The sequence below is a fragment of the Armigeres subalbatus genome, chromosome 1 (assembly GCF_024139115.2).
Source record: "Armigeres subalbatus isolate Guangzhou_Male chromosome 1, GZ_Asu_2, whole genome shotgun sequence".
NCBI lineage: Eukaryota > Metazoa > Arthropoda > Insecta > Diptera > Culicidae > Armigeres > Armigeres subalbatus.
Window position 1 is genome coordinate 260,800,192 of NC_085139.1, and position 26,808 is coordinate 260,826,999.

A 26,808-nucleotide genomic window follows, 5' to 3' on the forward strand; every position below is an offset into this window, starting at 1 on the left:
GATGGAGGAAGCCTACATCAGACTGAAGAGGGAAGCCGAGCGGATCGGACTAGTCATCAACACGTCGAAGACGAAGTACATGATAGGAAGAGGTTCAAGAGAAGACAATGTGAGCCACCCACCGCGAGTTGGCATCGGTGGTGACGAAATCGAGGTGGTAGAAGAATTTGTGTACTTGGGCTTACTGGTGACTGCCGAAAATGATACCAGCAGAGAAATTCGGAGACTCATAGTGGCCGGAAATCGTACTTACTTTGGATTCCGCAAGACGCTCCGATCGAATAGAGTTCGCCGCCGTACCAAACTGACAATCTACAAAACGCTCATTAGACCGGTAGTCCTCTACGGAAACGTTACGAGACCGTGGAGGACCAACGCGCACTCGGAGTTTTCGAAAGGAAAGTGCTGCGTACCATCTATGGTGGGTTGCAGATGGCGGACGGTACGTGGAGGAGGCGAATGAACCACGAGTTGCATGAGCTGCTGGGAGAAATATCCATCGTTCACACCGCCAGAATGTCGGACAGTAACACGGTGAAAATGGTTCTCGACAACGATCCGACGGGCACAAGAAGGCGAGGTGCGCAGCGGGCAAGGTGGATCGATCAGGTGGAAGATGACTTGCGGACCCTCCGTAGACTGCGTGGTTGGCGACGTGTAGCCATGGACCAAGCCGAATGGAGAAGACTCTTATATACCGCACAGGCCACTTCGGCCTTAGTCTGAATAAATAATAAATAATAATAATAGAGCATCGAAAGAAAGCCCCGATCCGGACAGCCGACGACCCTGAACGACAAGAAGCTACAAAGGAAGCTGAAGAGGAAGACCATTCGGCCGGCCAAACAGTGAAAAAGTACATGGCGAATATGAACATGGGAACTTTATCAAAAGCAATTTATCTGTCTTAGCTTTTTTCTATCAGCATCCGAAAAAAGTCCATTTTTAATGCAAACATTACATTACTCTCATAATATTGATAGAATAAATATAGAGGAAGCTTACATCAGACTGAAGAGGGTTAAGCAAAGCGGATTGGACTAGTCAATATCACGTTGAAAACAAAGTATATGATAAGAAAAGGCTCAACAGCGAACAATGCTAGCCACCCATCACGAGTTTGTATCGGTGGTGATGACATCGTGGTGGCTAATGAGTTAATGTACTAAGGCTCACTGGTGGATGCAAACACGATTTCAAAGTGTTATGGTTGCACTAAAGGGGTAGCGCTAATGGGAAAGGAGTTATCAAGTACAACACACAACGATCAGATTGTTTAAGATGAGTATTGCATGGGAAGGGAATAAAGGTAAGAAATATATTTGTATGCCTGTTATTGGCGCTTTGATGTTGCATGAAGAAGAAGAAGCAGAAAGATGATAATCGAGAAAATCTCCACGGGAAACCATACGAAGAAGTTTTTAAAACTCTTCTCAAAAATTCTAAAAGCAATTTAATTAAAAACGGTAAGCAGTACAGGGTTGGACTTTTCTTATACTGTGTTTTAAGTGTAATATTACATCATAAAATTTCGAATAGATATACAGAGAATCGAACTCGCCATCTCCGGATTGGCAATCCTATGCCTTTGCTCGCAAGGCTACTGGAGACGTGATTACCCATGGAGTCTCAATTACTGTGATGACTTGCCGGGCACAAATCCGAAAAAATAGACTGATAAACTATGATGGGAATATAGCTATGACAGCACTAAAGAATATAATAGCAAATAAGTTGGAATAAGCAGTCTGGCACTGGGTAAGTGATGAACTTCTCATACACTGAAAAAATCACTATAATGAAGAATAAAAAAAGTCTGGTTAGTAAGAGTTAATAAGGAGCAGAGAATATTGCTTAATCTTCATACACTTATGAGACAACATTGAACTTTTGAATTTATTCAATTAATTTGATCAAATTCGATTTTCACGACAACATTTGAAGGAACCACGATTTTTGCGACTCGAAGAGCAAATCCGTGACAAATCTGCGAATAACATAATAAAAAAACCTACATGACATTGACGATGGTTAAAAGAAAACAAGAGTTTTGATAGATCCTAATGAACTCTGCATTTATTGGATTATGTTATATTCCGTTAAAACAATGAATGAATCTGTACTTTGGCCTGTTGGTCATACTGTTGTTAAAGTAATAAGTGGTCACAACTAAACCATCAACAACCGACGTGAACAAGATAACGGCTTCAACGACAACCAAAGCATGAACAAAGAAAAGTATAATCTCATGTAAGAAGAAGAAATAAAACGGTAGGAATTCATTTGTTACTTACCATTTTTGGACGAATGATATTCGTTTTTTAATTTTTATCTTGGTCAACACATCATGATAAGGCTAAATTTTCGACTTATCTAGCTCTGTAAACTTGCCCGAAACAACAGTGTCAAGATGACATCGTTTTCGCTTGGTGTAGCACTGCTGTGCATCGTCGCTTTCGCATTAATCCACTACGTCTTCGGCTACTGGAAGCGCCGAGGAATTCGACAGCTTACACCGTACTTCCCGTTTGGCAACTTCACGGATGTCTTCTTCGGCAAGGCATCCTTCCCGAAAGTTTGCGAAAACATTTACGAACGCACCAAGCAATGGCCGCTGCTTGGAGGCTATTTCCTACTGCGACCGATACTGTTGGTCAACGACCCGCAGCTAGCCAAAGACATCATGGTGCGGGACTTTCAGCACTTTCACGATCGCGGACCGCACGTGGATGAAGTCAACGACCCCTTGAGTGGGCATCTGTTTGCACTAGCCGGCGAGAAGTGGAAGCACCTTCGGGCCAAGCTGACTCCGACCTTCACCAGCGGTCGACTGAAGGGCATGTTCCAAACACTGGTCGACTCGGGCGTGGTCCTGCAGGACTACATCCAGAAGTACGCGGAGGGCGGAGACGTTGTTGAGATTAGGGAAATTCTGGCACGCTACAACACAGATAACATTGCGTCGGTGGCATTTGGTATAAAAATAGATTCGATCAACAATCCCGACGAACCCTTCAGACATGTTGGTCGTAAGGTATGTAATCAAGTGATAAGATGAAGTCGTTATCTGTTATCTATTCCGGTTATCATATTTTCAGGTATTCGAACCAAACTTCCGAAACAATATGCGCGGCATAATAACGTTTATGGTGCCGAAGCTCGGCGAGTACCTCAAAATAAAAACCGTTGATGACGACGTGGAAGAATTCATTTTACGCATTGTTCGAGAAACACTGGAACACCGTGAAAAGAATGGGATCATTCGCAAAGATATGATGCAATTGCTACTGCAGCTACGCAATACTGGATCCGTATCTTATGATGAACGTTGGGATGTGGAAACATCCACCAAGTTCAAGAGTTTTACATTGAAGGAAGTGGCGGCTCAAGCGCACGTATTCTTCTTGGCCGGATTCGAAACATCCTCGACGACCATGTCCTTCTGTCTGTACGAACTGTCCAAGAATCCAGACACCCAACGCAAGGTTCAAGCGGAAATAGACACCGTGATGGCACGGCACGGCGGCAAACTGACCTATGACAGCATCAATGAGATGCACTATCTTGAATGTTGCATAGACGAAACACTTCGCAAATATCCACCGGTTGCCGTGTTGAACCGCGAGTGCACAAAAGAATACAAAATTCCCAACTCGGACATCACCATCGAAAAGGGAACGGCTGTTGTACTTCAGGTAACCGGAATGCAGCACGATCCGCAGTACTATCCGGACCCGATGCAATTTAAACCGGAACGGTTCGAGGATCCGGAAGTGAAGAACAAACCTTATTTCCCGTTCGGCGACGGGCCGAGGATTTGCATCGGAATGCGAATGGGTAAAGTGCAGACCAAGGTGGGACTGTCGTTGCTGCTGTCGAAGTTTAACTTCGATATCTTTGGCCACCAGGAACCGGAACTGGTGATGGATCCGAACAATTTCATTCCGACGCCGATCGATGGGATTAATTTGAAGGTTAGCGTTCGTGGATAGAAGTTATTGTTAAGCTGGTTTCGAATGGTAGTTAAGGCTTTTTAGAATAAACTGATGAAAATTATTTGACCAATATGTGTTTAATTGTTGCGGGAGCTTGATGACCACCACAAGGTTTCTTGAAAAAAATATTCAATTTTTTCAGTAATTACAATTGATCCAATACCTTATCATATGTTTCCCAATTTTACTCAATTTCCGTCAAAAGCAGGATTACTCAAAACTATGAGTAGTCCCGCTTTTGACGGAAATTGAGTAAAGTTGCGTGGGAAAAAAGAGGCGGCAATACAATTTTACTAAGAAGATGACAGATAGAGTGTGGGCGACAGCGATGCCAGATTGCTTCAACATCAATTCCGTAGACTCGCTCAAAAATTTTGGCTGTCGCTATTGCCGTTTTGATGTTGCATGAAGAAGAAGAAGAAGCAGAAAGATGATAATCGAAAAAATCATCACGGGAAAGCATACGAAGAAGTTTTTAAAACTCTTCTCAAAAATTCTAAAAGCAATTTAATTAAAACAATAAGCAGAATGGGTTTGGACTTTTCTCATACTGTGTATTAAGTGTAATATCACAAAATAAAATTCAAAAATATTGTGTTTATTATACAGTAGAAGCAAAATCCAACCTCGTACTGCTTCCTGTTTTAATTAAATTGCTTTAGAATTTTGAGAAGAGTTTTAAAACTTCTTCGTACGCTTTCCCGTGGAGATTTTTTCGATTATGACCTTTCTGCTTCTTCTTCTTCATGCAACATCAAAGCGCCAATTTCGGCGCTCTTCCACAATCCTATTATACAAAACATCACAAGACAGATCTCTAATTTTTCTCAATGCATAGAAATAACAACTAACCGTCCAAAATTTATAGTTACTGGTATTGTTATATTCTAACCACAGACAAACATCGCACAATTACTTTACCACCACCTTACGTGCATGCTGCACGAAATGAAGTTTAGTACAACAATGTCAACAGAAGGCGCAGTGTGAGATGTGAAATACACAGATATACGATGCGTGCGCCCCTGGTTGTGAAATTCGTCATCAGTTGAATTTGAAACGACCGTTGAGCACATGGTCCATAGGAATTTCATCAGTGTTACGTCGGTTTGTCTGTGTCCTAACTTTCATGAAAAACCAAAATAGATTCAAGGCATAGTGCCCTATACACACACTTCCACATTCGCTATAATGGCAGTTGCTATACATATTTTTGACAGTAACTGTTTCTAACGCTGATACCACAGACAAACAGACGTAACACTGAGAAAATTCCCATCGACCATGAGCTCAACGGTCGTTTTAAATTCAATTGCTTGCGAGTTTCACATCCAGGGGCGCGCGCATCGTACACCTTTGTATTTGATATCTCACACTAGCGCCTTCTGTTGACATTGTCGTACTAAACTTTGTTTCGTACAACATGCACGTTAGGTGGTGGTAAAATAACTGGGCGATGGATTTTGAAACAAATTGTTCTAGCTGTTACGTCTGTTTGTCTGTGCTGATACTATCTACATTTTATTGATTGAACTCTGTTGAAAATTTTAACATCAGAATCAGTTTAACTTCTTCTTATTTTTCTTATTTTTCACATTTCAAATTATTGAGCTTTAGCGCTGGCAGTGCCATACTTGTGGTAATGTTGGTTCACCAACAATTTTGACGTAATGAGTTCATTCATAATTTGGCGTCAGCATAAGAACTATAACTAATTCAGTATAGAAGTGAAACAAACTCCTATTTTGACACTGAAATTAAGATTGCAAACGAAGAAAATTCTCAAAATATCAGGATTACAATCCATCCATTACCAAACTTCTATTTAATCCAAGAGCTCCTCCAGTAAACCCTCGAAAATAATCTTCAAATATTCATTCTGGTGTTATTTCGTAAATTTATCCAGAAATTCTTTAGAAAGTCTTCTAAACATTTTTCTGCAAATACTTTACACAATTCTATGGGACAAACTTCCAGGAATTGATTCGGTAAGCCATTCAAAACATTCTTCAGGCATACCTTCATTTTTTTTGGGAATTCTATCAGAAATCCTCTAAATATTCCATCAAAACCTATTCAAGGAATTCATTTTTAAATTCCAACAGGACTTCTTTTGGGAAATCCTTCGCAAATGAATTAAGAAACTTCTTCGAAACCTCCTAAAAGAGTTGCTTTCGAATTCTACTAACTTCCCACAAGTTCCTTAGGAAATTTCTATAGGAGATTTGTTCAGAAATTCTTCTAAGGATTATTAAGGGAATTCCTCCAAAAATTCCTTTAGTAATATTTTCAGAAATATTTCAGAGGGTTTCCTGTAGAAACTTTCGAAGAAACTTCTGGAGAAATTTATTTCGAAGGTTCTCCTTGAAAAATGTGCACTTACAGGCGGACTTTTTAAAAAAAAATCTTGGGGTTGTATACAAGACACGATCGCTCGACGTAAACTACGTAATACCTGTGGTAATACCAAATATTGTATGTACACTGAACTGTCAGCACTGAACCAATCATTCCGCTCTATATAGAAGAGAAGGAACCATCCCACTGACACTACTACCCAGCTTTAGCAGTCCCTACCAATGTAAATAAATACTAAGGTATGGAAATCTATATATTGTGTGCGTGCATTTCGTGTATGGCGAAAAATCTTTCACTACTACATTCAAACGAGCTCGCATAAGAAGCCGTGCAAATATGTACGTCACCATTTGCTGTTTACATTTTCCATCATCTACAGTGAACGTTCGCTAATTGGGGTTTTTCTAGTTGGGGCGCTTTTTAGTTGGGGGTTCGCTAATTGGGGCGAAACCCAATTAAAAAGCAGCTAAACGTCAGAATGTGATGTCAAAAACGCGTTGAAGTTCGTAGGGATCGATATTTTGTGGTGCGTAAAATTCTCCTTTCTTCAATGCAAAAAGTAAACAACATTGACGCTTGTCAACAGCGATGCCAGATTGCTTCAACATCAATTCCGTAGATTCGCTCAAAAATTTTGGCTGTCGCTATTGGCGTTTTGATGTTGCATGAAGAAGAAGAAGAAGCAGAAAGATGATAATCGAAAAAATCTTCACGGGAAAGCATACGAAGAAGTTTTTAAAACTCTTCTCAAAAATTCTAAAAGCAATTTAATTAAAAACAATAAGCAGAATGGGTTTGGACTTTTCTCATACTGTGTATTAAGTGTAATATCACAAAATAAAATTCAAAAATATTGTGTTTATTATACAGTAGAAGCAAAGTCCAACCTCGTACGGTTTACCGTTTTTAATTAAATTGCTTTTAGAATTTTTGAGAAGAGTTTTAAAAACTTCTTCGTATGCTTTCCCGTGGAGATTTTTTCGATTATGACCTTTCTGCTTCTTCTTTTTCATGCAACATCAAAGCGCCAATTTCGGCGCTCTTCCACAATCCTATTATACAAAACATCACAAGACAGATCTCTAATTTTTCTCAATGCATAGAAATAACAACTAACCGTCCAAAATTTATAGTTACTGGTATTGTTATATTCTAACCACAGACAAACATCGCACAATTACTTTACCACCACCTTACGTGCATGCTGCACGAAATGAAGTTTAGTACAACAATGTCAACAGAAGGCGCAGTGTGAGATGTGAAATACACAGATATACGATGCGTGCGCCTCTGGTTGTGAAATTCGTCATCAGTTGAATTTGAAACGACCGTTGAGCACATGGTCGATAGGAATTTCATCAGTGTTACGTCGGTTTGTCTGTGTCCTAACTTTCATGAAAAACCAAATAGAAATAGATTCAAGGCATAGTGCCCTCTACACACATTTCCACATTCGCCGTAATGGCAGTTGTTATACATATTTTTGACAGTAACTGTTTCCAACGCTGATACCACAGACAAACAGACGTAACACTGAGAAAATTCCCATCGACCATGAGCTCAACGGTCGTTTTAAATTCAATTGCTTGCGAGTTTCACATCCAGGGGCGCGCGCATCGTACACCTTTGTATTTGACATCTCACACTAGCGCCTTCTGTTGACATTGTCGTACTAAACTTTGTTTCGTACAACATGCACGTTAGGTGGTGGTAAAATAACTGGGCGATGGATTTTGAAACAAATTGTTCTAGCTGTTACGTCTGTTTGTCTGTGCTGATACTATCTACATTTTATTGATTGAACTCTGTTGAAAATTTTAACATCAGAATCAGTTTAACTTCTTCTTATTTTTCTTATTTTTCACATTTCAAATTATTGAGCTTTAGCGCTGGCAGTGCCATACTTGTGGTAATGTTGGTTCACCAACAATTTTGACGTAATGAGTTCATTCATAATTTGGCGTCAGCATAAGAACTATAACTAATTCAGTATAGAAGTGAAACAAACTCCTATTTTGACACTGAAATTAAGATTGCAAACGAAGAAAATTCTCAAAATATCAGGATTACAATCCATCCATTACCAAACTTCTACTTAATCCCAGAGTTCCTCCAGAAAACCCTCGAAAATAATCATTCTGGTGTTATTTCGTAAATTTATCCAGATTTTTTTTGGAAAGTCTTCTAAGCATTTTTCTGTAAATACTTTACACAATTCTATGGGACAAACCTCCAGGAATTAATTCGGTAAGTCATCCAAAACATTCTTCAGGCATACCTCCATTTTTTTGGAATTCTATCAGAAATCCTCTAAATATTCCATCAAAACCTATTCAAGGAATTCATTTTTAAATTCCAACAGGACTTCCTTTGGAAAATCCTTCGCAAATAAATTCAGAAACTTCTTCGGAACCTCCTAAAGGAGTTGCTTTCGAATTCCACTAACTTCCCACAAATTCCTTCGGAAATTTCTATAGGAGATTTGTTCAGAAATTCTTCTAAGGATTATTAAGGGAATCCCTCCAAAAATTCCTTTAGTCATATTTTCAGAAATATTTCAGAGGGTTTCCTGTAGAAACTTTCGAAGAAACTTCTGGAGAAATTTATTTCGAAGGTTCTCCTTGAAAAATGTGCACTTACAGGCGAACTTTTTTAAAAAAAAATCTTGGGGTTGTATACAAGACACGATCGCTCGACGTAAACTACGTAATATCTGTGGTAATACCAAATATTGTATGTACACTGAACTGTCAGCACTGAACCAATCATTCCGCTCTATATAGAAGAGAAGGAACCATCCCACTGACACTACTACCCAGCTTTAGCAGTCCCTACCAATGTAAATAAATACTAAGGTATGGAAATCTATATATTGTGTGCGTGCATTTCGTGTATGGCGAAAATCTTTCACTACTACATTCAAACGAGCTCGCATAAGAAGCCGTGCAAATATGTACGTCACCATTTGCTGTTTACATTTTCCATCATCTACAGTGAACGTTCGCTAATTGGGGTTTTTCTAGTTGGGGCGCTTTTAGTTGGGGTTCGCTTATTGGAGCGAAACCCAATTAAAAAGCAGCTAAACGTCAGAATGTGATGTCAAAAACGCGTTGACGTTTTGTTTCCGTGTTTGGAGGGATCGATATTTTCTGGCGCGTAAAATTTTCCTTTGTTCAATGCAAAAAGTAAACAACATTGACGCTTGTCAAAGCGCCCCAATTAGCGAACGGCATTCGCTAGTTGGGGTGAGGTCGTGCCCCAATTAGCGAACGATCACTGTACTAATACACTTGCATTTGGTCTTTCCTCACCTTCTATCTATTCTCATTGAGTCCCTACCACTCTGTAATGGAGTAGGGACCCCACTGTCAAGCAGCTGGAGCACCCCATTCATACACTCCAGTTCAGTAATTGATAATACCCTAAAAGTAGGCAATTACCAAGGATTGGAACACGCTGTATAGGGGATGCATGATACATGAAAGAACTAAAAATTTTCAATAGTTTAGCATTGATGATCTAAAGTTTTAATACTACTGGCAAATTGGTGGAGAGTTTGCGATTTGATTGATATATAAATCTTTAAAATCCATTGAAAGATAAAGGACCTATTAATGTTACAAATCTTACATGATTTCGTGACGGTCCCCAATTTTGAAATTTTCGTTTTACACCCTGTATCCGAGTCTTCCCCTTAGACGTAGTTTACGTCAAAATTGGAATTCCTGGAGGAGCTCCCGAAAGTATTTTTGGAGGAATTTACAAATGAATTATTGAAGGATTTTCCGAATTATAACTTGAGTGGATTTTCGAAAAGTATTCCCAAAGGAAATTCTGAGAGAATTGCTAAAGGAATTTCCGAAGGAGTTTCTAAAATAATTCCTTAGGGAACTTCCGGATGAATCCCTGAAGAGTTTTTGAATGAATTCACATTGAATAGTCAAATGGGAATTTCTTCCAGGATTTATAAAAATTGGCGAAAAATCTGAACATTTTTGGCGTAAGCAAACAAATTTGAGGGAAAATATTCAGTTTAGTGGGTCGCGTGCACCATTGTGTCTCAGTTGAACTCCGCCAGTATAATTTTTTTAAGCAATTATATATATGTAATAAAATGTTTAATAAATGTTTGAGCTGTGTTATGAATTGTGCAGTCAACAATCCAGACGACTGAGTTTGCTTGGGAAACTATACGGTTCGAAGGATCAAATGTTGGGTAGCCGGCTTACCTTCGCTGACTTCCAACTCCACTTTCCTTTACTGACTTCCAACTGGTCAAAGGTGGATTCTAAATTCCACAAAGATTGCACAATGCACGCACGGCTGTTCAAACTTATCTTCAGGATTATAATACAAGAGCAAGAGTGTTATTCAAGAATTAAAATAGGATGTTCGATTTCACTGAATGAATTAGTTATTTGCAACAAGCTTCATGGATCATACACAAGAATTATTTTCAATATGATTATTTTCTGGATTTTAGGCAGTGGTAATCTCGATCAATGATCGACCAGAAAATTCAAGATTGCTTTCCTCATCTACGGTATCTGCGTGGAAATTGATCTCTCTTCAACTCTGATACTGTTCCCTTTCTCTTCAAATGGAAGCAAGACAGAAGTTCGAATAATTATTATTATCTCCCTTTGACCTTTCGGAGACCAATTGGACATAACTTTCAATAAATATTTGTAACGGTCTTTCCTTTTAAATAGAAAGCCATACCTATATCAGGAACTTATATATTGTTTACTCAACTTGACCTTGACCTTTTACTCAATTGAAACTAAAAGTGTGCTAGTAAAAAATCCGTAGATTTCCGCAGAAATTTTCAAATTTCCGTAGTTTTTATCTACGGATCCGTAGATCCGTAGAAAGCACGCAATTCCGTAGATCTACGGAAATTTCCGTAGATCTGGCATCGCTGGTGGGCGATCGCAACGATCGCAACCGACACCACTGCATCTGACCATTATCAAGCATAGAATGAAAAACTCAGAATAATCCACCTAGCGGCGATGGTGCCTTTCTCGTATATTATAAAATATAACAAGAGAGGTCAAAACTGCACTTTAGGGAGAAAGATTCAGATATTTTCATCAATTCAAATTAATTTGCGTTCATTTGAATGCATTGCAGTAGTTTTTGAAAAAAATATTTTTTTTTTCGATTTTCTTCACGAAATGGAAGCTGAAGACCTACACTGAGGCAACAAAACTATGGATTTTCATAAATGACCACTTATGAATGTCGATTATTTTAGTTTCATTACAAATTTATATTGTCCATAGTGAAATTCATAACCGTGACTTATAATTGATATAAGTGTTGATATTTAGGAAAAAGCATTTCATTTTCACGATGGTGATGACGACGGATGGACATTTGTTGACGCAGTTTTCATCTTTGGTATTCCGGGATTAAGCGTGATCTCAATTGTTTCTTTTTTTCGCTGGATTTATCATATCGGTTGTTACTCTGTATTATTTTAAAGGATAACTGCTTGTATCCTTTATATTGAACAATTTTTCAGATATGTAGTAACGTTGGGTAGACTATTTGCATCATCATTCCACATAATGGTCATTATTTTAGGAACACCGATATGTTTTGGAGATTATGGTAATCTGTGACTCTTAGTTTTTTATTTATATTTAGGAATCGTTCAAAAATGGCATCGTGGCCTTGGCGAAGGGGGGTGGGGGTGTCGTTGGTTGAATAATCTTAAATGTATTTGACGTCATATTCTAGTCGGCCTTGAGAGTTATTGGCTTAATTTTCAAAATGTTCGTGTACATTTCACTCCGAAATCGAACCTTTTATAGAAGTCTTGGAGACCCATGATGTTATATACCAACCCGACCAGTTAGTCATAACAATTATATCAATATGTGTTACAAATAACAATACTTGAAATAATTTCTCTGTCAAAAATAGATGAAAGAAAATTCGGTCGAGTGGTGACTCCAGGCCATAAGTTTGGGTTCACCCTCGAAAAATATGATATGCCCTGAACTGCTTAGTGTAAGTTTTTTAACACTGCAGGAAGATTAATTTTTGAAAACATTTCAAATTCAGGCAAAAGAAAGCTAGTTTCCAAACAATACGCCAAGAACTGTACTTCAGACAATATTTGGCTAAAATTGAATAAAATGAATAAAATGAATAAAATGAATAAAATGAATAAAATGAATAAAATGAATAAAATGAATAAAATGAATAAAATGAATAAAATGAATAAAATGAATAAAATGAATAAAATGAATAAAATGAATAAAATGAATAAAATGAATAAAATGAATAAAATGAATAAAATGAATAAAATGAATAAAATGAATAAAATGAATAAAATGAATAAAATGAATAAAATGAATAAAATGAATAAAATGAATAAAATGAATAAAATGAATAACATGAATAACATGAATAACATGAATAAAATGAATAAAATGAATAAAATGAATAAAATAAATAAAATAAACAAATGAAGATATTGATTTGGAAAATGTATTGGAGGTAACCACTTTCCCTTCGATGGGACTCGAACCCATGACCCTACAGTACGCTAGACTGGTGCTTTAACCAACTAAGCTACGAAGGACCTCCGTCGCCCTTCGCAACCTAGCGGCTACTGAACGAGCTCGAGATTCCCAAATTGGGCCGCCAGACATTCTAAATACTCACGCTCCTCTAATGTGGACGACGTTCTATACACATGTGGAAGTATTGGCTTGAGAAATGGATTGCGAGTGATTTGACTATGCGTCCAATTTGGGAATCTCGAGCTCGATCAGTAGCCGCTAGGTTGCGAAGGCCGACGGAGATCCTTCGTAGCTTAGTTGGTTAACGCACCAGTCTAGCGTACTGTAGGGTGTCATGGGTTCGAGTCCCATCGAAGGGAAAGTGGTTACCTCCAATACATTTTCCAAATCAATATCTTCCACATAACGTACATATTCACATATGAGTTTTCATAACATTGTAAATTAACGTCCAAGTCGGGTGGTTTAATCCCAGGAAATAGGCAATGAATTATTGGAAGTGGCTGATTTTCTACCCGCCGCAGCCACATCCAGGCGCTATAGTATATGCGTAGAATAGCCAGCATGAGTTATGAAATGGCTGAAATTTGTATGGCGAAAGACATCTAATGCAAGTTTTCTCAAAATAAGCAACTTTTCATGAAAAAATATTTGGTACCGGTTATGTAGGAAGGTGTCCGCTACTAAGCCTACCAAATATTTTTTCGATGAAGGTGCTTAATTTTGAGAAATCGAGCATTAGATGCCTTTCACCATACTGATTTAAGAAAGTTAACTGCTGCCGCTGTAAGCACGCCAAAAGTGGGCGATTCATTATCTTTGGTTGAACTGAAAATAAATAAAATAAATAAAAAAGGCCGATACAAAAATAAAAAAAAACTATTTCTATCTCTTTTTTTTGCCAAAAAATAATATTTTGAGGGGGCAACAAAATAAAATTCGAATAATTTTGAGGATTTTCAAAACATTCTTTAACAAATCCGAGGAGTTTTTGGATTTTTTTCATTTTAATATTTGTTTTTTATTATCCCTCCCCCTTGACTTTTTGGAGACCAGTAGAATAAAATGTTAAATAAATATTTGTAACGGCCTTAGTAAATAAAATAAAATAAATCATTGCATTATTTAATTGATATTTATGATAAGGAGCAACTTTTCCTGAATTTTGTGGGCCGTGTAATACTGCAATGGGGTTCACCTTTGTTTTTCAAGTGATTTATTTATAAGGCTCATTTGTTTAATCAAAAACATCACGGAGCCGCAGATCTCTAGAAATATTATAGTCTAATATTCAATTACAAATCAAAAATTCAATTTACGTCGAATTTTCTTCTTAGGACGGGAACTCGAACTGCCGCCGGAAGACGCAAACTGGGCTCTTCGTTGGTTCGCCTGTGGGTTCCGGAAGGTCGTCATCTGTCACATCTTCATAATTTTCCGAGTCAGTCAAGTAACCGGCAGATGGCATCCGCTTTGCTGTATCCTCCACTTCACTCGTTTCTTCTTCCAGTGTGCCTTCGTTCTGAAGATCTTCTCTTCCGATCGGGTCCAAGTGTTCAGTAACTGCTTCATCCATTTGTTCCACGAAGTTTTCTTCCACCAGATCTTCAATGATTTTATTCGCGCATTCTGAGTCTTGATCAGCAACAGCAATATCACATACAACCCCAGCATATGTACTCGGATGGGATTGGACATTGGTCTTTGGGCTTATCTTTCCTACGATTTCCGGAGGGTCATTCTTGGCAAGAATCTTTCCGATGACCCGCAGCCCGACAAAGGAAACACACATTCTGAAGACCGTCGTAATATATTCGTCCTTACCGGGCACCGAAATTAAGAAAATAAAAATGGTGGCATTTCTTCTTTCAGGTCGATATATACACCACGCACACCAGTGTACATACGCCCCAATCCAGATTCCGCACTAAATTTGCTTCGTGTCAAACATTCCATTTTCCCATATCGCCCGAGTGCCATCGATAAGCTTTTATTACTTGTCTCTGGCACAATTGGCGATTAATAGTTGCCTGAAGAAGAAGAAGTCGAAGGATGATAATTGAAAAATATTGCACGGGGAAGCATACGGATTTTTTTTTAAAACTCTTCTCAAAAATTCTAGAAGCGATTTAATTAAAAACGGAAAGCAGTACGGGGTTGGACTTTTGGTATACTGTATGATATCATAAAATAAAATTTGAAATCGAAAAATTGCGTTTATTATGCAGTAGAAGAAAAGTCCAACCCCGTACTGCTAACCGTTTTTAATTAAATTGTTCCTAGAATTTTTGAGAAGAGTTTTAAAAAACTTCCCGTATGCTTCCCCGTGCAATATTTTTCAAATATCATCCTTCGACTTCTTCTTCTTCATGCAACCTTTAATCGTCAATAGCATCACCGTCGTACGACCGAACAACAATGCGCGCACTCGACTATAGACGAATCCAAGTAAAAATAAGAAGAAGACACACGACGGTGTTAACTTTGACAGATCCTACAGCGCAGCATAGGGAGATCATTTTAAAATGCTTATAATAAATTCTAGACAAATTGTAATTAAAATCTGATTGATGTACGATACGGGAAAAGTTCTGAATTACATATTTAGAAGCTTATCTCAGATTTTAGAATATTTTCCAAAAATGTATCTATCATACAGTTCGGAACTTTTTCCGTTCCATACATCAATCAGATTTTAATTACAATTTGTCTAAAATTTATTATATGCATTTTAAAATGATCTCCCTATGCTGTGCTGCAGGATCTGTCAAAGTTAACACCGTCGTGTGTCTTCTTCTTATTTTTACTTGGATTCGTCTATAGTCACACAGCTTTCTCTGCTGTTGAAAAATAAATCTCGACCGCAATCAAGCACATCTGCGCTCGTCCGTACGAGACGAGAGCAGAAACAAAACTGTGTTCACCTTTGTTGAAAAAAATAGCTATTCGTGCTAAACATTGATTGAAAAAGCTTTTATTTGATTTAAATTAACAAGGTGCGGCACGCATTTCAGTCACAGCAATGGCTTTTCCGGCATACACCAAGTCTCTTCGGCATACGGAATATTTTACTCTCATTCTCTCTCTCTCTCGGGACGGTAAGAAATGTGACGTAATCAAAAATATGCACGTTCCACGACAGCGTGATGCCAGATGGTATTATTTATAATAATTCTTATTTGGTGAAGATATATTGACTCATTATTTACTTTTTTTAAATTATCAATCTTAAACCTAAGGCTTCCAAAGAGTATAAATCTTAAGTTTTATGTGCAGTGAGCCGAGAATCAGGTCCACAGGCCCAATTAGTGATTTACCCTAAATAAAATAAATAAAATAAGTATCCTCCAAAAGCCTACATGAACAAAAACTGATTGAGCACAAGCATGGGAAACTAAACCTTTCATTACACTGGCTACAGCGACTCCCCTGCAAACACTGGCGAAAAGAGAACCCACATAGCTATTCTTCTTCACTGAACGAAAACCTCAGGAAAGATCCATTGATTACGTAACGCAAAAAATAGCATTTTATACCCCGCTCTCCTCCATGTCACACTTTTTGTATGAAGTATCTGTCAAACTTCAGCCGAACCACCCTCTCCCTTCTAAGTGATACGTTGTTTAAGGATGTTCCCTTAACCAATCGGTAATCAATTTCAACCTTGTCGTAGTTTTCCTGTAACAGTAACTACTCAAAATGCAACATTGCTGCTCCTGGTGTGTTGGATATCACAGACAAATTCTGGCTAATTTTGTTGAATTACACGTTTCACTGATGCCTTCTGAGAAGCCTAATTGTCGTGACTAAAGATTCGCAACCTCGATTAAAATCGACTACCAACTATTTGAACGACCATTCAATATGCATTGTCTACAGAGTTAAAGCTCATGAATATTTCATCTAGTTATACCAGCAGCCAATGAAGTTTAATAGTTTTTTCGGGCAAAACTATCAGTTTTAATTAAGTTTTCGCTTGAAATAAGTGACTGATTTCAGAAAGTGAACATTAATCGGCATTCGATTAACATTTCGAGCTGACAGTGTGTGAAAACTTCATTTTTCAGTGCCCTTTGAGAAGAAGTGAAGTGCGTTGATAAACCCACCAAATCGCGAACGGCTAACAAATTGGCAAAATTTTATGCCGCCGACTAACACCAATTAGGCTATCCATGAGGACATTCAGCGATGGGACTGACAATCGAAATCAAAACAAAATGTGTATGCAGTTGAACGGAACTCACTTCTGGTGTGAACCGCGCTTAACAATTTCCTTTGAATTGTTCTGTCAGTCCGGTCAGAATCTGTCAAAAAATCAAGGTAAACAAAAATCGTCAGCTGTTTGCAGCTGTCTTATGGATTGCCTTATTGCAAGAGAGTTCGTGGGGCAGTACCAGGCGGGATTTATGGGTGAACGCTCTACCACAGACCAGGTGTTCGCCATACGTCAGGTATTGCAGAAATGCCGCGAATACAACGTGCCCACACATCATCTATTTATCGACTTCAAAGCCGCATATGATACAATCGATCGGGACCAGCTATGGCAGCTAATGCACGAAAACGGATTTCCGGATAAACTGATACGGTTGATCAAGGCGACGATGAATCGGGTGATGTGCGTAGTTCTAGTTTCCAGGGTATTCAAGAGTTCCTTCGAAACGCGCAGAGGGTTACGGCAAGGCGATGGTCTTCCGTGTCTGCTATTCAACATCGCTTTGGAGGGAGTAATACGAAGGGCAGGGATTGACACGAGTGGTACGATTTTCACGAAGTCCGTCCAGTTATTTGGTTTCGCCGACGACATTGATATCATGGCACGTAACTTTGAGAGGATGGAGGAAGCCTACATCAGACTGAAAAGCGAAGCTAAACGGATTGGACTAGTCATCAACACGTCGAAGACGAAGTACATGATAGGAAGAGGCTCAAGAGAGGTCAATGTGAGCCACCCACCACGAGTTTCTATCGGTGGTGACGAAATCGAGGTGGTTGAAGAATTCGTGTACTTGGGCTCACTGGTGACCGCCGATAACGATACCAGCAGAGAAATTCGGAGACGCATAGTGGCTGGAAATCGTACGTACTTTGGACTCCGCAAGACACTCCGATCGAATAGAGTTCGCCGCCGTACCAAACTGACTATCTACAAAACGCTTATAAAACCGGTAGTTCTCTACGGACACGAGACCTGGACGATGCTCGTGGAGGACCAACGCGCACTGGGAGTTTTCGAAAGGAAAGTGTTGCGTACCATCTATGGTGGGGTGCAGATGGCGGACGGTACGTGGAGGAGGCGAATGAACCACGAGTTGCATCAGCTGTTGGGAGAACCATCCATCGTTCACACCGCGAAAATCGGAAGACTGCGGTGGGCCGGGCACGTAGCCAGAATGTTGGACAGTAATCCGGTGAAAATAGTTCTCGACAACGATCCGACGGGAACAAGAAGGCGAGGTGCACAGCGGGCAAGGTGGATCGATCAGGTGGAAGACGACTTGCGGACCCTCCGCAGACTGCGTGGTTGGCGAAGTGCAGCCATGGACCGAGCTGAATGGAGAAGTCTTTTATGTGCAGCACAGGCCACTCCGGCCTTAGTCTGATGATAAATAAATAAAATGAAAATCGTATCATCAATTTCTCTCAGTTGATTGTATAATGTGTTCTATAAGTGAAACATTCTTCACTGGTCTACTGGGTACTGTCCGTTTGTTTTAATCCGAAATTAAGGATGCTCCAAATGTTACACATTTTCTGGTATTAAATTTTCCAGTTTTGGAGCAGATTCTAGATTTTTTAAAATAATGAAAACTGTATTCTCCAGATTTAAAAGATCCTCAAGATCATCTTTTCTTTTAATTGTTCAAATCTGTTACAAATTTCCTAGAAATCCTATTTTCTACAGGTTTCACAGACTTTCCAGACTTAACAGATTCATCGTAGAATCCGGGACGTTTTCCGGGACGCCTGGCAATGTGGGACAGGTAGGGTGAATCCGGGACTGTCCCGCATAATCCGTCTGGTCACTTTAGCGTAACTACTCAAAATGCAACATTGCTGCTCCTGGTGTAATAGATATCACAGACCATTCAATATGCATTGTCTATAGAGTTAGAGCTCTTGAATATTTCATCCAGTCATATGGTATCCCCACCCACCCCCTCACCAGCGGCACATGACGTTTAAAAGTTTTCATCGGGCAAAAATATCATTTTTTTAAGTTTTCGCTTTAAACAAGTGACTGATTTCAGAAAGTGAACATTAATCGGCATTCGATTAACATTTCGAGCTGACAGTGTGTGAAAGCTTGATTTTTCAGTGCCCTTTGAGAAGAAGTGAAGTGCATCGATGAACCCACCAAATCGCGAACGGCTATTAAATTGGCACGAAACTGATGAGTTATGCACAAATGCGAGCCAAAGTCGTAGGACTACCTGAAGAAATATGTTCATTATCACGGGAAGTAAATAAATATGCTGTGAACAGGTTAGTAATTTGAATATTGAACTTTTGTTCGATGCTATTCGATGCATTCGAATGTTGGTGGGAGAGGAGTGCGGGAGGTGTAGGATTGACCCGTGGAAAGTCCGGTGTTATATTGACCGCCATCGTGGTATTCTTTCAACTATGTCCTTAATGAACACGAAGATGCGAGGCGGCAATATCGCAGTGGGGGGATGTAATGCCAATAGACCTGTGCAGCAGTTCATCGAATTCACTCACCTGATGGATTTTGACATTTGAGCGGGTCGTCTTCTCGAACAAAAGTTCATTTTGCGTTCATTATGCGACCCGCTCAAACGTCATAATTTCTTGGGGGAGTTCATTTTGCGTTAGTCTATAAGAAGAAGAAGGAGTAAGATAAAAAAATATTGATTTCACTTAGGGGTCGTACACTAATTACGTAAGCAATTATGGGGGAGAGGGGGGGGTCTACCATTTTCTTACGCTCCATATAAATAAAAAAAAAATTGTATGGGAAAAATCTTACATGGGAGAAGGGGGTTTAAAAACCCACAAAAATTGGTGGGCTTCGTGGCCGTGCGGTTAGCGACGCCAATCGTCTAGACTCATGTGCTAGGGAGTGTGGGTTCGATTCCCGCCCCGGTAAGGAGGAAACTTTTCGTGATCGAAAAATTCTCCACTGGTCCTCTGGGTGTTATGTGTCCTGTCCGTTGTCTCATGCTAGGTGTTAAGTGTTCAGTACGACCTCTGGTCGAAGACGGTGTTCTTTTACGGTGTCTTTTTAAAATTGCTTACGTAATTAGTGTACGGCCCCTTATTTTATTTTTTGCCTTTCTCGTGCAACTTCCAAGACGATTTTGTGATAGAAGGCCCGGAGACCCATAGTGTTATACACCAATCGACTCAGGTTGACGAATTGAGACGATATCTGTCTGTATGTATGTGTGCGTGTGTGTATGTATGCGCGCAAAATAAAACTCACTCACCTTTTAGGGACTTATCTTGATCCGATTTGTTTGCAACAAGTTGCATTCGACGGGAAATCCTGTCCCATGGAAAATTGGCAAGATCGGACTAAGGGATAAAAAGTTACGGCCAAAACACGATTTCTACACTTAGAAAATCTCAATCAAGTCTTTTTAGTATATATAATGCACGAGAAAGGCAGATCGTAGTGTGCTGCGCTGCAACGAAGACGTTTTTTTGTTCACGCGTCAGATTTTTTTTTTCGATTTAGCAACAGCGGAAAACCAAAATTTCGGCCGAGTACCAACACAAGAAGATATATGGCTTCCGGTTGAAGATGGTCGAAATTGCTGCCGCTGCAACACCCGTCGACCCGGACATCCTGACAAGTCACCAAACTACAATCATGTATTTCTACAGGATGCAGCGAAATTCAAGCATTGGAAATATTAGTGAATCCTATTTGTCGTGGCCTGACTATCGAGCGTGATCGTGGTTGCCGCTGTTTCTAAGGACCGATTGATAAATTTGCACGTTTTCTCAGTGCAGATTATAGAGTATAATTTTTATCTATTTTTTTAAATTTTTTCTTCCGTATTTAATATTTTATTTTAATACGCACATATGTAAATATCTCGTTAGAACATTGGAAAGAGATGATCCTCATTCCTCATTTATCTGTATTCATATATCACATATTTAGCTATCTCTTCTATTTATATGCTTCCTGGTAGGAAACATTGTATTTAATATTTAGTTTGCATTTCCCATAGTTGATCCATTGCCCTCGTTATTTCTTTTTTTTCTGAAATAACCTAAATTTAAAGTCTTATAAGAACCCGAAATTTTTCATACTGGACAATAATTCTACAATATTACAATATTAAATTAAGATTAGGTACTTCATTTAAAATCAGGGTTGTTTAGGTTTAAATTTAGGACGACTTAAGTTTAGAAACAAACACATTTTGCGTCCAGTTTATTTTGAAATGTTTGCGCAATTTTTCAATTTTATATGAATATATTTGTCTGAAGATTTTCATTTTAAAATAAGCTATTCATATAGAGATTGAGAACTCACTCAGGAATTGGAAAATAATCTGACAATATATTTGAATATATTTGAATCTTCATCTGATAGTGATGACGTTCAACATTTCGAATAAACACACTTAGATAGAAGTTCGTTGCTAGTGGTTTCGTTTGTTTACTCTTCGAAAGCTTCTATTACAATAACTTTAATATTTTTCCCATATTTCTATTACCATTACCATAGCACCTTTCCAAAAATGATTAGACTCAAGGTTCTAATGAAATTAATGAAATGATACTTTGACTCAAATCAATCATGATTCACTTGTCCTAAGGTTTGTTAGGAGTTAAACTCATGTTATGACAAGTGAAGACATTCCACTAAAAAGTTCTAGACATTTTTTTTTTCAATCATGATAAACCGGTAATGATAGGAGAAAAAAATGGGTACATATTGGTTTTCATGTAAAAGCACTCATGCTGTAATGTTTGATAATGCCTTCCTTCTTTTCATCTTTTCGTCATTTTTTTTTTTTTTAGGTTTCAAGATATCTCTAATATAGAAATTAGGACACATCCTAACTACTGAACTTTTTAGTGAATTCTCCCTTACTCGATATTAAACGCATTATCCAGTGATCGAGATCGCGTACGAGGGGCAAAAATTGAAAATGGTAACAGAAACCGATAAGGCTAACTAGCATTTACACCAAGGTAGAGAAAAAAAATTAAATAATCATAAATAAGTGATCAAGTGTTCATAATTTAGCTTAGAGTAGTGAAGAACTAATACATAGGTTAAATTTTGTTTTATGAATTAAAATTAATAATCGGTTGTTCATTTATCATGATATATTTTCTTTTCATTCATCTTCATCTATGAATTTGTATAAAAATTGTATCAACAAAAATCTTTATTGGGAACTACTGATGAACTTTGGGGTTGTTAAAAAATAACGTCACGGGTTTTAGGGGAGGAGTGGGCCTAAGATGTTGTGACAGTACATATACCAGGTATGAAGGAAAGCGTGACAAAGGGGGGGGGTCTACAAATCTCAAAAAGTAGTGGACGTCATATTAGAATCGCCCATTTCTGTAGTTGAAATCTCTTACATAACATCTATGTATACACTCACAGATCATTTGAAAAAAAAAAATCTTGGCTTTTATAGCAAATGTTTCTTAAACAAATGGTTAAAATAGTTCAAGAAGTAATAAAAACAATGTGTCATATTGTTTGATACTGCATTCGTTCTTTTTGCCTTTCTCGTACAACAAAGTTGTACCGAAAGGCTATCATTTCACTCCAAATTCGAACTTTTGATAGAAGTCTAGGAGACCCATAGTGTTATATACCATTCGACTCAGCTCGATGAGCTGAACAAATGTCTGTCTGTCCGTGTGTGCGTGTGTGTGTATGTGTGTGCGTGTGTGTGCACAAAATGCCATAAAAAACATTAGCCAAATTTTCACATAGAAACTCTTAACCGATTTTCTTGCAACAAGTTGCCTCCCTCAGAGACTAAAACGCTGTTGATCACTATTGAATTTCATAATAATTGCAAATAGCAAAACATAGATAATATTAAAATAGTGATGAGACATAGTCACATAGAACAATAATGTGTTATGAAAAATGCCTTGCATCTATGAATATTTTTAAAGTTTATCCGTGGCTTGCTCCCATTAAGAGTTTCATCGTACTATAAAGATGCTCGTGTTGCACGCATTTAGGCGTAAGTATGCTCTTCGTTTAGTTTCATAGTACCTTGAAATTGTCCGAAAGTCAAAATTCGAACATAGGAAATTCGAGAAACTTTTGACTGCGCCATCTGTCGTCTTCTAGTGTAAATTTTCTATCATTACATTAGACGGTGTAACTGTTTTGCCTTTCTTGTACATCATCGACGTGTAAGCGTAAAGGCTACATTTGTTACCCTTATACGCGAGAAAGGCGCCATCACTGCTAGGTTGATTAATCTGGGTTTTATTTAATCTTTTCAGAATTCAAGAATACCATTTTTCAAATTTTGAACGCTTCCTAATATTGGATCAAAACCCCAAAAAATACTAGTGTTGAGTTGAGATCATCTCGGACAAACGATAGATGAAATGAACTTTTCACAAACGGAAATTTGGTGAGAGAATTCCTTTATTTATCCTAATGATTCATATTAAATCTATATGATTATGTATATAATAAGTATAATGAATGGTATAATGAATTAAATTAAATGCGCGCTGGATTTAAAATATATTATATATATTTTGAATCCGGAAGTTTGATTATGATACCTTTATCCATTTGATAAACGGTAGCATAACCAGGCGGGGCTTACTGTTAGTGATAGTGACCTCGGAGTGGACATGAAATACCAGGCACTCTGAAATGGGTCACTGGAGCTGCAGTAGAGCTAGCACTTTCTAACTCCCGGATTAAATCTGACTGTTTTAACAGACAGCTTTCTTCCATAACATCACTGCCAGACAGTGGGGGTTAGTTTGTACACACACACATATAATGCACGAGAAAGGCACAAACACCGCTAGGTGGATGAAGCAGGGTTTTATTTTTATATTATTGATTTTATGTGTGTTATTAATTTCATGTCTTCCCCTCGGATGTTTTTACCCAAAAATAATAATTTGAGGGGACAACAAAAATTTTTTTTGAAAAAATCCGAAAATTTTCAAAATATTTTTCAACAAATCAGGGGTGTTTTTAAATTTGTTTCATTTTAATATTTGTTTTTTTTTATCATACCCCCTTCCTTCGTTTTTTTTAATTAAAAAATACAACAACATAAATGATATAGATATAATAAATAAACAAACCAAGATAAACCAAGACCAAGAGAAACAATAATACCATATTTTTCTTTCTGCTTGGAATTATACTTAGATCCATTCTCGAGCAGTCGCTGAAGCTGTTGTCTTGCTCATGCCGCTCAAGCCGTTTGATGGTGGTTTAGCTTTGACCACGTTTTTCGCTGTGTCAGCATGATTAGCGAGCTTTACTGCAGCTTAGTATTGAGCCTGATGACGTATAGGATGGAGACGAATGAAAGTTGAGTCACCTTCAGCATGGTTGTTGCCGCACTCACTGGGCGCAACTGACCTACCACACCGACACCGACAGGCAACAAATAAATCCAAAAAGGCGGGAACTATAAAGCTCTGTTCTATCTGCAGGTTGGCAACTTATAAGTGATACACCTCAAGTCTCATGAAAATAATATTTTTTTCGTTTTTTATTTCTTTTGTTTATTCTGTGTTTTTTTATTTTACATGTTTTATTTATTTGGTTGTATTTCTATATTATTTAGGCCAGCGATCCTCAAAAAGCGGCCCGTCGGATGTTTTTGCCCAAAATTAGGTTGCAGCACGAAAAAAAATCTTTTCGCAACAACATTTTTTTCTATGTCTTTATTTACGATACTTTCAGCCCTAGGCAGGCTCGTCACGGGGTTCGCAACAACATCTTTTCAGCATAGTTGGCAGAACATATTAAAAGCTATTTTTCCAAATGAACTTTTGTTGAAGGATTATGTTCACTATAAAACAGACACGATTCTTTAACCCTAATTTATTTGTTCAAGGAACTCAAATATGCAAAATGTATGCGCTTAAATGCATGGAACGAAGAGGTTTTGATTAGCTTAATAGGCTCTGATAATTTTATTTTCTATTTGGGCTATCAAAACATCGACATCTTCCAATTCTGTGTCATTGAACAGATAAAAAGTGAGATTACGAGACGCCACTGATTATAACTTGTCGTGTCGAACAACAACAAACATGATTTTAAAGCCAGGTGAACTGGCCAGCAGGCAGTGTTGAATAAAAATCGAGTAAATCTGCATTCCGCACTATTTACCGTGTTTTACTGAAACCTTTCATTCATCAACTAATCGGAAAGTGGAAAAAAACTTGACTAAATGATTTTTGTAGCGTAAAGTACGTTGATAGCTTATTTTCAGTAGTTAAAAATCAAGCGATTTTTCACTTGAATTTTACCAAATTTTAATTTATATTGAATACATTCTTATTTGGAAACCCTTGTGGCCCGAGGTAAACAACCCTACAGGGAAGTAAGATGTGTTTTGGGGGATCGCGATGTGGTTTATATGCAGGCCATCTAAGCCTTTCTTTGCTCGTCTGACATAAAAGTCTAATACCCTTATTTTTTTTCTTTCTCAACTTTTCATTCTTGTCTTTATCTTATTGTTCCGTGTGACACGAAGCTATGGCCATCCAGAAGATATCTAATTAAAATCTCATTTGGGAGCAATTCATGACAACATTATTTTGACCTCAAGTTCAACATTTAGCTCGATTGAAGCGGCATTTTTTTTCATAGCCCGGAGCAATACCATCAAAATCGTTTGCTGTATTTAGGTCTACGTGATTTCTACATATGGTGCAAAAACTTGGGCAAGATGAAAAACATTTCGTGTCATCTAATGCTTATAAACGGGCCTCATGTAGTGTATATTCAAAAATCCTTCGCGGGCCGCACGAAAAGACTGCGAAGGCCGCACTTTGGGGATCGCTGCTAAGTCTAAATAATATAGATAAAATAAATAAAATAAAATGAATAAAACACATAAAATAAAAAATCATACGATAAATAAAATAAATAATAGATAGAATAAAGAAATTAAATAAGGCCGTTTCAAATATTTCAAGGGGGGCTTAAGAAAAAAAATATTGGAATAAAAAAAAAATAAAAAAATCCGATGGGGGAGGCATAGTTGTTTTTTAATATTTGTATCGGCCTAATATAAATTAAATAAATAAAATGAATTTAAAAAAACCTGATTACGGTGCCAGTTGGTGCCATACATACATTCACACATACAGACATCACCTCGGTTTGTCGAGCTGAGTCGATTGGTGTATAACACTATGGGTCTCCGGGCCTCTATCAAAAATCATTTTTGGAGTGGTCATATAGCCTTTTGTTACAACACAATTATTTTTATAGGATTTGAAGTGTATCACTTGTAAGTTGCCACCCTGTAGATAGGACACAGCTTTATAGTTCTTCGCATCTTTAAATTTATTTGTTGCCTGTATATGTCGGTGCGGTAGGTCAGTTTCGCTCAGCGAGTGCGACATCAACCATACTGAAGAGGTGACTCAACTTTCATCCATCTCCATCCTATACGTCTTCAGGCTCCCACAAAATGACTCAATATGAAACGAGTGAAGATAGGCATCTGCAGTATATAAAGCTTGCTAGTCATGCTGACGCAGCGAAAAAAGTAGTCACATCTAAACCGCCATCAGACGGCTTGAGCGGCATGAGCAAGATAACAGCTTCAGCGACTGCTCGAGAATGGATCTAAGTATAATTCCAAGCGGAAAGAAAGGGAAAAGCAGGGAATTCATTTCTCGCCCTTAGTATCATAAGGTCGTAATTGTATTGAGCGATAACTTTTTCCGATATA

General features: G+C 38.1%; 3 protein-coding genes across 3 annotated transcripts in view; 2 read left to right on the plus strand and 1 right to left on the minus strand.

Annotated features, from left to right (window-relative positions):
• LOC134207090 (probable cytochrome P450 6d5) overlaps nt 1-26,808 on the plus strand; it is a 49,907-nt gene that overhangs the window by 21,136 nt on the left and 1,963 nt on the right. The gene's annotated exons all lie outside the window — the stretch shown is intronic.
• LOC134207087 (activating signal cointegrator 1 complex subunit 2) overlaps nt 1-26,808 on the minus strand; it is a 131,532-nt gene that overhangs the window by 18,780 nt on the left and 85,944 nt on the right. The gene's annotated exons all lie outside the window — the stretch shown is intronic.
• LOC134213306 (probable cytochrome P450 6d5) lies at nt 2,226-4,056 on the plus strand. Its single transcript, XM_062692258.1, has 2 exons — nt 2,226-3,034; nt 3,099-4,056. Exons 1-2 carry the CDS (start codon nt 2,411-2,413, stop codon nt 3,990-3,992), a joined length of 1,518 nt encoding a protein of 505 aa, XP_062548242.1. The 5' UTR covers nt 2,226-2,410; the 3' UTR covers nt 3,993-4,056.

Coding starts and splice junctions, on each gene's coding strand:
- LOC134213306 (XM_062692258.1), top strand. CDS start 2,411: ATGACATCGTTTTCGCTTGGTGTAGCACTGCTGTGCATCGTCGCTTTC. Junction 3,035..3,098: donor TCAGACATGTTGGTCGTAAG/GTATGTAATCAA, acceptor TCATATTTTCAG/GTATTCGAACCAAACTTCCG.